The 12,673-nt window shown below is 36.2% G+C and overlaps 1 protein-coding gene across 9 annotated transcripts in view; it reads right to left on the reverse strand.

Annotated features, from left to right (window-relative positions):
• The window catches only part of ARFIP1 (ARF interacting protein 1), a 45,213-nt gene that overhangs the window by 31,262 nt on the left and 1,278 nt on the right, over window positions 1–12,673 (reverse strand). For 7 of the 9 annotated variants that reach the window (XM_075500456.1, XM_075500454.1, XM_075500453.1 and 4 more), the window contains exons 2-3: window positions 8,628–8,707; window positions 3,759–3,860 (exon numbers count right to left, since the gene is read on the reverse strand). In XM_075500456.1, coding sequence (XP_075356571.1) covers window positions 3,759–3,860; window positions 8,628–8,705 — 180 coding nt within the window. In that variant the 5' untranslated portion in view covers window positions 8,706–8,707. Of the gene's footprint in view, window positions 1–3,758; window positions 3,861–8,627; window positions 8,736–12,673 lie in introns of those variants that run through there. The other 2 variants (XM_075500455.1, XM_075500458.1) reach the window with 2 other exon arrangements.

The following is a 12,673-nucleotide window of genomic DNA, read 5'->3' on the forward strand; positions in this document are numbered from 1 at the left end:
TGAAGTCCTCTGTTATTAAGACAGACTAACAAGCATGCGAACATTGGCAAACGGTTCTATACACCAAGTTTTTAAATCTTAAGTGAGTTCCAACAGAGCTTGGAGAGCTGAAAAGCACTGGGTCAAGGTTTTTCATAATAAAGGACATTAGACATTTCATCCAATGACAACTGAAGCTACAGGCTTTTTTAGTTAAAAAAAGTTTCCATCCATCATATGGGCAGGACAAAACTTGTCAGAATTCCACAGGCGTCTCTTATTATTACAAACAAGACAGAATTAGAATGTAGCAGCATATTTCTGAATGAGACTTTACAGTTAGGCAAACTTATTTAAGTTACCTTATAAATACGCTTTTGATTCTCTTTCTTAAATGTAAGGAACCAAGAATTGGTGTAAGGAAATGTAAGGAATCAAGTATTGCTATATCACATTCCCACAAGACTGAAACTAATATGCTTCCTTCTAAATGACATTATGGCAATCTATGCCGCTGTCTGATGTTATGCACAACTAATGGCATTCTTATTCAAAGAAGGAGCAACCCTAATTGCCATTTCCAGGTAAATACATTTGCACTGCATTGCCTTGCAAAATGAAATACTTCTCATGCTTGAATACATACAAATAACTGCATTTGGTGGAAAATAAATGTGCGTTTTCATGCCTGAGCAGCTTATGGATGAGGTCTGATGGAAGTGCTAAATAGAACTTGAGTCTGGAGGAAAGTTTAGTTTTGTAATTAAAGAACCCTGAAGAAAAGGTTGTACAACTACCTCTTTACTCAGTCTATCAGAAACATACAATCAAAGCTGCTCAAGTGTTTGCCGCAAAATAGCTGTACAAGACCAAATAAAAAATACAGGATAAATTATGTTTTATTGTTTACATCTGAATTATACAACATCTAGATGAACGGCTCCCTGATCATAACGATAAGAAAACAAGAAACTAAAATAACCTCATTCCCCAGCTTCCCAAAAAGGTGTAATTGAAATCAGTATATTGGAGTCTGAGTGCTCTAAACTCTGCTGTGGTCACATACTCTTACCGAGCACTGTGGTTAACAGGACAACTTAAAGTGCCCTTTTCTTAAGTGACCTCCTAAAAATCAGTAGTTGGCTTGTCATTTCCATAAGTCGATAGAAAAAAAGACCCCTGAAAATTTGGCACAGAAATTTTGTGGTGCAATGCATATTGCTTTAGGTCAAAAATAAAATTACCTGGCAAGGATAAAAAGAGAAAGCATAGCATTAAGCATTAGAAATAACAAACACAAAGCAAGATGAATAGAAGCTAAATATTAGAATTTGAGACTAACAGATTTGTAAACAGGCCTAGATGTTAATTCCAAGAAGTTTGTTTTCTTTGTTTTGTTTATAAGAAGCCCCGATTATCACGTATTCTGAGTTTAGGTCACACATGCAGGTGTTAACTTGTACAAGACAGTTCAAAAAAATATTTGAAGTGCACTTCATCTTCATTGATCTCAGAATAAGCATTGTGAAAATAATTACAGCACCAAACACAACTATGCTTGCATAGTATAAATTTTCTGCAACTCGACTAGATATTTGACCCATTTTTGTGGAAGTGGAAGTTTCAAAATATAGTTAACTCCAAGCCAGCAAAATAATTAGCATGCCAGCAAAAACCTACTTCACCTTTTATATGTGGCCATAGACAAAAGCTACCTTAACATTTCAACTTTCCATAGAAAATGGTGATTATATTTTGACTGAACAAGAGTTCTGACCCAGTCAATGAGAGTGCAAGTTCCATTTACTGTAACTAATAAATACGCATTGGACGCACTACACTGAAGAAGCAATTATTACGTAAGGAAATGATAACTTAGCCAGCAGTCAAGTCACAGCACCATCAAGGTCATCAGACTTAAAAACAGTAAATCTGTTTCTCTACTTCCAGGTGAACCCAAATTCATTACCACTTGAAGGTGTTTTTTGTTGCCCTCCCCCCCCCCCCCCCCGATACATCTTTATAAAAATTTAGTTGTAACTTTATTTCATTAAACATAGTGCTAATTTTCTACATTACGTTACTGGTAGATCTTAGTTGAACAACAAATCGTAAGAAACATAAGCCTTCCCTCATTGGAGTGCAATTCGTAAAAAAAAAGTCATGGCCGATTCAGCAGAAGTAGAAAAAATGCCCAGTAATAAGTGCAGTATTTTTTAGTAAGAGCTCTAATATGGATGCATTTCCATCTCATGAAGTTTTATACTTTTTTGCAGCCATGCTCACTATACAGCTATCCTGCAATCATAGTCAAATTGTCTCAGATGTTGTTTTCAGGATGTATTTTATTTTTTAGCATTTTAAATACATAAATAACATTTTTATTTATAACGATAATATAATAAATATATGTTTAAAATGATACTTTTATATATTTAAATGGCTGTTTTCCTGTTCTAGGAATAAAATTGCTGGATTAAAAATCAGCATCCTCAAGGCTTAGAGTCAATAATTAGAAATGTATACACTTGATTGTGCATTACAGAGTACCCAATACTTTATACTATTTAACATTCAGAAAAAATTTGCCACTACTAATATACCTTTCATACAAAAAAGTTATTGCAATGTGCAGTATCTGCTTTGTTTTTTTAAGTCAACTTTAACAATAATTTATCAGCTTTGAAGGAGTTTTTCCATTAAAGCTAAAACCAGAAGACAAAATTAGGTAGATATTTATTTTACCAATATTCAGGATGTATACACAATTTGTTTTCAAACCTATGAAGGTTCCCCCCTCTAATCAGCATTTTAGTAGGACAGAATAAAATGTTGAAGTTCTGCCCAGTATTTCTTTTAGAAATAACCCTGCACTGCAAGTCAGCATGGGACTGTTAAAGCTTAGAGATTTCCTTGAAATCTAAGTCTCAACAGGTATCAGATAAATGGGGATAATTAACTAGGCTTCATATTTCCAACAGAAAAGCAAAATAAAAGTAAAGAAAACCAACCCCAAATTCCATAAACTATATCGTGGCACCCTCTGCTGGGCAGCCAAACACAACAAGAACCAGTAGTAAATTCTCTCAAGGTTAAGAGAAAGAACTCAAATTGCATACAGATGATTATGGAAGCGTAACTTTTTTCAACATACAACAAATAAGATGAATTCTGATAAATCTCATCTATATAGCATACAGCAATACAGTAGCATCTTTTCAGTTTCAACACAAAAAGTGTTACTTCTCTCCTGTTTACAACTTCAAATCAGAACATGACTACCTACTTTTAGGCATGTTGCCTCCAAACTTAATACACCTTAGAAGTAGCTTGCCTCGAACAATTTGATACTTCTTCATAAAAAATTTAGGATTTGGTAGCCTGAATTCACAGGACCTGTTAAGTCTCATACTTTAAACATGTTTGTTGTCCTGTTTTATGAATAAAATTGTTAGATTAAAAATCAGTATCCTCAATGATCAGAGACAAGAATGTAGACGCATATACACTTGATTGTGCATTACAGAACACCCAATTCTTTACACTATTTCATGTTCAGAAATATTTGCCACTACTAACATGCCTTTTATACAAAAAAGAATATTGCAATGTGCAATCACATTCTGTTATGTCAACTTTAACAATAATTTATGAGCTTCAAAGGAGTTTTTCCATTAAAGCTCTAGAAAACTATGTCAAGTGAAGTCTGCTATGCATTGCATTGTACCTTCAGCATTTCTGATAATGGTACCTTGTTAGACAGCAAGGAAAATTCTTACCCTGTTAAAGCTGTGCTCGTGAGAATCTTCCAGCTGTCCATTGCTAGTCACAGGAATTTCTGCTGCTGAATTTTTGGGAGACTCTTGAGCCATTGCACCTTCCTAAGAAGAAACAGGTTAGTATTTGTCTTAAATTCCTAATGAGTGATCTATATGAAAATATTTGATTGGTTTCATAACAGTTGATTTTATTTCAAACTCCTATTGGTAATATTCTGATATACTAGGTCTGTATACATTAATTTAATCACATACCAAAATCACATTAATATGCTAGCACAGCTCAGACAGAAGTAATTTAAAGCTTCAAGATGTAAGAGAAAAGAAACACTAAAATTTAACCTATTGATATGGGGGGGTGGGGAGGGTGTCAGACACAGATGAGACATGTGGGGCCAGACAAATACTTTCTATGCACCTTGACCCTTAGAGTAGTTTATGTATCTCGAACTACAAAAAAGGTGAGCCTGGCCAAAAAAAAAAATTGTACTAGCTAATAATAAACAAGAATATTAGAGAAGTGCAATGAGTTTAATCATGTGTTACAAAAAGAAAAGTAATTATTCCAAACTTTAAATTAGTTTAACTTGCTTCTTATTTTATCATAACATAGTGCCACCTTCTGACTAAACTGTTGGTATGCAACTCTCATTCAGTCAACAGCAGTAAATCTAAAGCGAAATGCAGAAACAAGAACTTAAAAGCACCAATGCAATTCAAGAACCAAAGCTTGAACAGGAGCTATGAACAGGAGCAGCAGCTGTGAAACCACTGCTTTCAAGAATGACCTAAAGTATAACCTAGAAGAGACATTCCCAGAAGAAATGCACACCATTTAAAAGCACCTGAAGAGGGAAGGGCACCCTAACACTCTCCAAAACTAAAAGAAACTGACCATTTCACCCCTTGCAAAAACCTACCCCTAAACACTGTGAGACAGCTTCATTAGTCAACTAAAGTGTACAAGAACAGTAGAAAAGTCAACACACAACAGAAGCAGTGTTTGTTCAATTACTTACATAAAAAAATGTCTCAAGTCTTCAAACAAGCCTGTGCACCTGTGCAAGACTGATAAGACATGGTACACCATCAACAGGTAGTTGAGAATAGGTGCTTTCTTCCCTTAAAGCTCCTAAATTATCAAACTCAACCAGTTCTTTTCAGTCAAAGGGTCAGGAAGAGGCCCAGTCTGAGATCAGGCTGAAGTACCAGCAGCTTCTCCAACCACACGTGAAGCTTTTACAGGATATCCATGTAACACAAAGATTTTACTGGTACTTACTCAGGAGCACCTGCATCATTCCTAATTGCCAACATCTTCTGTCATACCCCATTGCTAATATTTCCCCCATTTTCACCTATCACCACTTCATTTACATTAGTAAGCTTGATTTCCTCACTAAGCTCTGAGGCCTCCCAAGCTTTTTTTCTAACTAGTCACTGTCTGTGGGCTCCAATAAACATGCTCCTCTAACTCCAGATCACTTTCAAAGCTATGTTACCACAACTTCTTCCAAAGACTGTAAGTTACGGAGATTCCACTTCTGTTGGTCTTTTGAAGCAGAGCTCACTACTCAAACTTTGTTTGGTATCTACAAAATCTGATTTACATTTCTGAAAGTCTAATAAGCTTCTTCAATTAGCAGCGTAAAACACCACCATCACAAAAAAAAAAGGAGACTGAAGTCCATCGAGTTCTGAGTAAATGTTGCCTTTTACCCATACAGAGAAGAGAAAGAAAAAGGCCAGGGACAAGCCACTAAGAACCATACATATGAACTACAAGCCGTGGATGCACACCCATAAAATACCATCTGAGGTGACACATTTTCCCCTTTTGAGGATCAACACTTTCTCTACAACTAGCTTAGCAAAGCTGAATTGAAAGCTACTCTTTCAAAAATAGTGCTTTATGAAACACTTTCCTAAAATGAGAAGCTAAACATTTAGGCACAGCTTTTGAAAAAAATTCCAAATACCCAGAGAACAGATTTCAAATCATGTAAGTAAAAGTCAGTGTGCTATAAATTAAAGAAAAAGTGACTTTATAACACACTAACTTACCCCATCAGTCTCTCTCATTTAGGATCTAGTAAGTGCCTTCTTTCAGCACTGGGAAGGAATAGCTCGCATGCCGTATATTCCTGCTGGCTTAGCATACCAAATTCTTAATATAGTTCAGTCTTCACCCACAACTAGAACACAGAACAGCTGGGTTTTGGTTCATTCTTCATACAACAGAACAAACTCAAAACTCATAGCTTTTAAGTAAATGAAAATATTGAAGCACACCAAAAGGTCAATGTTTATTTTATGAGTACTTTTAACACAATAATTTGTTTCATTTCATAGAATATAGAATATCTCAAGTTGCAAGCAACCCATAAAGATCAAGTCCAGCTCCCTGCTCCTTGCAGGGAGTTGCTATACAACACCATTAGATCAAATGTTCTAGTTACCTGCCATATTAAATTTTAATTTAGGAAATCTGTCCAATAGCTCAAGCTTCTTAAGCTTGCTCCAAATCTCACATCTGCCTAAACTCCAAGACTGCTACGAACTATACTTCTACTTGACACATTGAAGTGAGGTATTTTTCAAAATGCTTGGCCTGTCACAGCTACCTGTGCAACACTGAAACATTAGTATAGTCTAGCATAGCTATTTTTGTTCTTCTTTCTGCAAATTGTCAGAAAACACAGTGTCGGGGAAGTCCTGTACCGTCAGGGGATACACTTTGTTTGGCAGGGATCACAAACAAAATTGCATCTCCAAATTTAATTAAAGGCAAAACAAATACTTGGCTTGGGTGCTTTTCATCAAGAATCTCAAATCATTTTGCTAATATTGCACATTGATACATGTTTATACATTTATTCAGAGATATACATGCTCACACATATGCATACATGTCTCTAATAAATACATACATTAGAAAACAAAAAAATCATCAGCTTCTCTAGACAACTTATGAAATCTAAAAAGGCCTAGAAGCAATTCACAGAGTTTTTTAGGTGTTTCTACTTGAGGCAAATCTATGCATCAACTTCAGAGAAAGCAAATAATTACTTGCTAACTTCAGTTTCATGTTATGTCTGAACTAAAACACCATTGTCCATTGCTGAAAGGAGGATGTTTCACTACTCCCCTTTTCCAGTCCCTACTATGAGCCACACAGTGTCCCAACCACAACACATGCCTGCCACTCACCTGACTGCACAGTAAACAGATTCATCTCACTAGCCTGACAATAGACCTTTTCACCAGGTTAATTTTCCACAGTTTCAGTGAGCTGAATCAGTTTGCAATGAGGTCAGACAAGCACCAAAGACAGGAAGTGAGTAGCTGAAAAAGGGAAGTGGGATAAACTGCTAATTTGGCTCAGCCATAACAAGAAATCACCACCTGCATTTTAGTAAAGTCTAAGCCAACACTGCTCCCAAGAACAGCAAGTCTTTGCCTTTTTTTTCCCTCCCCCTTTACCCCTAACTCTTCCCCCCATCAGCTTCCCCTATTCCCCCACCTCTTCCCTGGGCCAGAACAATGTATTTGTACAGCAAACAAGATTGCGGAAACACCGCAGGTTAAAAGAAGGTGACCTATGCCCAAAAAGGGGATGGGTAATTTTTCCACTCAAATCAGTTCTCCAAAACAGTTTGTCACACAGCTCCAATGCTTGTACCTAACAAAACAGAGGCAATAATGCAATAAAACACTACTAAGAATGAAGGACTGCTCTCGGCCACAGCACCAGCTTACTTCAACAGTGCAGTATCTCAAAATACTTTAACTGTAGACTACCGCCAAAACCAGTGGCCATTTCTCTTTACCTCTGAATGCGTGTTCCTGCAACCTCACACAATCTTAGTAAGCTTACTGATCTGAGAGAAAACTGAAACACCAAATCACAACAGTATTTCTGCTAAAACAGTGAGTATGATTGCTGAATGAAGTGTCCCTTTGGCAAGTGCAGCCCACAGCTGATTTAAACTAAGTATATAAAGAAACTGCATCCTGAGAAGAAAATTTAGCACATGTAGGAAGAGTCTAAAGTAAATATAAAAAAGTTCCTAAATTTGCATTGATGTATTAGGCATGAATGAAATAAGCACTATGGAAAAATCATGACGTTTGAGCTGGATATTTTATATAGAAAAATATACTAATCCTTCAGCAACTTTTTTCTTAGCACATCTCTGTCTGCAAATACCAGATTTGGAGATACACTAAATATCTATGGAATCACTATTCTGTTTTTATAAAAAGTTTAAAAATAATTCACTGGTATTGAAATTCTAATAGTGAGAAAGTCAGCATCATCTTTTTTCATTCTCACTCTAGAGCAGCCAGGGAAACATTTACTCTTTATCTTTCTGAAACAGCCCCCCAAACACTTCTGAGTAGCTAAATATAATAGAGAACCTCAGGAATTTGTTCATTATTTTAAAAAGTCACAGACTTCTCCACAATGAAGGTGCAAGCTGTATCTGCTCCCAAGAAAAAAGATTCACCACTCCAGCAGCAGACAGAATGCCTTGTTATATTGAGGTTACACAGACTGCTGCCTTTTAACTACCAGCCCTTTCTTCCTGCAGCACCTACACATTTCAGACTCTACCCCACCTAAATCTATTCAGCTTACAAAACAAATACCGCGGCACAGCAAAAAAAGGTTGAAGTAATCCTTTGTTATGAATTAATTGGATTGTTCTTCATAGTGTCTCAAAACCAAACCCACCCATTCAAGATAATGTGCATGAGCTCATATCCCCATACTAACTTCACTGTGCTGTGTATATAATTTTTGGCAGTCTGAAACCGTTGCTGGGATTGGTTGATTTTACACTAATATAACTATCACCCAATCACCTCAGAGTCAGACTGGACCTCTTCTGCAGCTGGGTGAGATTCATCAAGTGTGGTGGATTCATTGCTGTGTTCTGACATACCTGAAAATAAAATAGGTTTGGCATGCATTAATTGATGTGAAAGGAGCTGGATGTTGCACCTTACAGAAACCTAAGTAGGCTTTCAGAAAACATTTCTTTTACAAGTTCTGCTAAAGCAAAGAGAAACCTCTCTCTTTTGATGATGACCAGGTCTTTAACTCTCCAAAATCTAACCAAGACTAGGAATATAGTCTAACATAAGCTCCCACTGCCAAAGCAACTTTTCCCACGCAGATGGCTAAGCTTGCAACATAAAATCCAGGAATTCACACAAGGTTCTTCAGCTGGTATTTACTGTCACCTGCAACAATACACTGACTGTATCCTACCACTACAATGTTCACAATTTTGTTAAGACATGAGATTTATCCAAATGTTGCAAGTTTATATTGATCCTAAGCCACTGGAACCTAGTAAGCAGTTCAGTCTGTTATGCCTAACTAGAAATAGAATCCCTTTCACTTTATTCTAAAAAAAAAAAAAAAAAAAATATCTCACCTACAGAAGCAAAGAAAGTCAATAACACTGAGTACAGGCACAAGAAATGAACTCTGTGAGTGGAGTGATCATGAAAGATAAGTTACATGCCTAATATAGTTTAAATAAGGAAAGTTTCTAAATTTGATTTCAAATAGCTGGTAACTACAGGTGACACTGCAATTCACTCAGCTGTTTGAGAGGAGGAGACAACCAATCATTAAAAATTAAACACAGTCTGTCAGTATTGAGTATAATGAACTGAAGTCATGTGTGATTAAGTCTTGCACCATTTTATATGTGTTCAGCCACATACCAGATTAAGAAAAATTATAAAGAGATCACTATTTATATTTATATTGTATTTCAATTTCCCAAGCTATAAAACATTTTAATTAAAGCAAATAATTAATAAGGTAAGCATCTCGCATGACAAGGGAAATAAAATAAGAACACAAAGGCTGAGAAACTGAACCATCTAGATCATATTACACTGGATAACCTTGTACTTTACTTTGGAAAACCAAACACGTAAAATGAGAAGTTTTCTCCAGAAAAACAATTCATTCAGGACTATCACTGAACGAAGCTGGATTTTTCTCTGACCAATACAAAATTCCTTTCAAAGTAATTAGTATAACTTCCTTATATATCTTTCTTAATTTTCTAGAATTCTTTTGAATATGAAAGACTATACAGCAGAAGTGCTGCTTTCCCACACAGTCCTGTCCAAACTCTGCTTGTGGTTGAAAACAACCTCCATGCTTAACAGCTTATTTCTGAGTAGATAAAAAATGTCCATTATGGCCTAGAAGAGTAAGTGTGATTTCTTTGCTCTGCTGGTTAAACAAGAAGCTAAATTCATCTTGTAGTGCAGTCTTGGTTAAGACAATCTGTACCTCAGTTTTACCACATTAGTGATCCTGGAGTTATGTTTGTACCTCACATACAAACTTACATACCATGGTAACACTGTTTAAAACTATTAAATGCTATAAGCAGCAAAAGTATTTTCTTGATAACCTTAAGAACTCTTAATAACCTAATCTAGAGGCATGAACCATCTCACAAACCCATGTAGAAGATACTGCGTCAAGACAAATAATTCATTTTTTCAAATCCAAATTAATTCACCATTTGTGTTACAACCTTCCCCCCCCCTCCCCAATTTTTTGTATAGTATTCTTTTCCTGCAAGCAGTATCAATACTTTCAACACAGCTCTGCAGGATCACACTGACCAACTTTTAAACACGAGAAGGGGAAAACTAGATTAAAGGTGGCTTTTGTAAAAAGTTTAACTGTACATTCTAGTTTAACTACAGAATTCCCTGATGATTGCTTCTATAGCAAAAAAATGGGGATGTAAACATCAAATGCTAGATGTAAGGACAAAAACTTTCTACGTGTTTTTGAAGATTCAGAACTTAAGATGTTCATGTGAAGTTGTGGCAAACATGGCATCTACATACACATATTACTTATATTTAAGGTTCCATTACAGAAATGCATATAGACTTTTGTATCTCAGTAGTTCCTGATTCTCTTGCAGGTGTCAGAGAAATGGCCATTCTTATAAGAGCTTGCTAATCTTCAGTACAGTATGAATTCTGCATTATCGATTATTTTTTCACTAAAGCAGCCATGACTTTAAGAACATGCTAGGTGACTGTTCAGTGTACCAGGACATTCATAACCATCAGCTGCAGTTACAACTCAGAGATGTTCTACTTGGAACAAAAAATGCCTGATCCATATTCTGACATGAATTTCAGCCCGAAACCCTGACCTCATCACTCCTGCCCTTCTGGATTTTAATTTTTTTTTCCTACTAGACCAGTTCTGCAAATCCACACAAATACTGCACCAGAGTAGAACTGAGGAGACAGAATAGACCAAGAATCTTCCCCCCTATGGCAAAGCCACCTTAAATGCATATCAGATTACAAACTCAGTCATTTTAAGTTCTGCTCACCATAAATAAAACCACATAATTTTTAAGTTCTGGGGATTTATATATCATTTCTTCAACTGGCAAAGTAAAAAGCAAAGCAAAGCAAAAACTTACAAACAACATACTAAGCTTCCTCTAGGATGAAGACTTCAGAGACATTTAACCAATTATAATTAGTGGTTATAACACCACACTTATGGACTTTTCATAAAAAAAAGACAAATTCACATTTGCTTATTCATGCAAATATGAGTTAAACATCATCAACAATAAATTCATTTTGAAGAAGGGGTTTATTCTTAACATAGTTACATTACTTGAGTAAATGACTTATGGTCTCAGAAATGAGGACCATGGGATTCTCAACAATTACATCTTCTTTTCTAAGCAGGATGCATGGGCTCCTTACTTGAGTTTTTCCCTTAAATTAATTGCCAATAAGGTAAAAGCAAGATACCTTCTGTCTAAATAAAGTTTATCACACACTTTTATTGTTGTCTTACTACTCCACTGCACAGGTAAGAAATAAAAGCTTTTGTAACACTGCAGAAAATGCAAGTGCTGGTGGAAAATAATGATTTAACGCATATTTTCTTAATTTGAATTTCTAACTAAGAACACTATCACTAATTCTTGTCAAGATCAATTGCTTTTTAAAAATAATTTAAAGAACTGTATTAAACACTTCCTGCTGCCATCACATCAGTTTCGTCTTTATACTCTTGAATTACCTGGCTGCTCCACCTGCAAGATCTAATTATGCTTGAAAGTTACAAGACATGATGGAGGTAAGGACTGGAGAACAGGGCTGCCACTAACTTCCACGCTCCCTATTCTAGGTCAGCCTGCCCCTAAGCGCTTTAACACTCTGCTTGTCTCCAGATTAGCTAAGGCATGGGCTCCCATTATGGTTTCAATGTCTACCAAAACAGAAAAAAGCAGCTGATTAAGATATTGCCTCAGCTTCCAATTTTTCCAATCTAAAGTTCTCCTGTATTACTTATTCCTCACATTTTAACTGTGTGTGTGTACATACATATATACATAAACACATATACGATTCAGACAACCGTTTAGTTTTGGAGTTGCACTTATCAAATGACATCCTTCTCCAGCCCTGCAAAAGAACCCTTCCGTTATCTTTTCTAGAGAATCAACACTTTGATAACAAAGCCACTGACCACGAGTGCTAACTCCTTGTTACCAGTTCCACCAAGCACAAAAAGCACGTGTTAGACACTGAAACTACATCCAGTTCCGGGATGCAAGACGAAAGGCTATGAAGGGGTTTCAGTTAAAAAGGATAGATCAGAGATGTACTACAAGCAACACTAGAAGAGTTGCTTTTAGGTTGTAAACAATACCAGATGCAACACCTGCTTGTCACACAACACCACAGTGTTTCCATGTTTTAAGAATAGTAAGCCAGCTGCAAAAGACAAATTGGAACACTTAAAACAATAATTGTCAGGGCGTGGAATAAGTCCCACGGGCATGAAATTGATGCAGCATCTAGAGTTTTCTTTCTCCACCATC

The sequence above is a fragment of the Mycteria americana genome, chromosome 4, assembly GCF_035582795.1.
Source record: "Mycteria americana isolate JAX WOST 10 ecotype Jacksonville Zoo and Gardens chromosome 4, USCA_MyAme_1.0, whole genome shotgun sequence".
NCBI lineage: Eukaryota > Metazoa > Chordata > Aves > Ciconiiformes > Ciconiidae > Mycteria > Mycteria americana.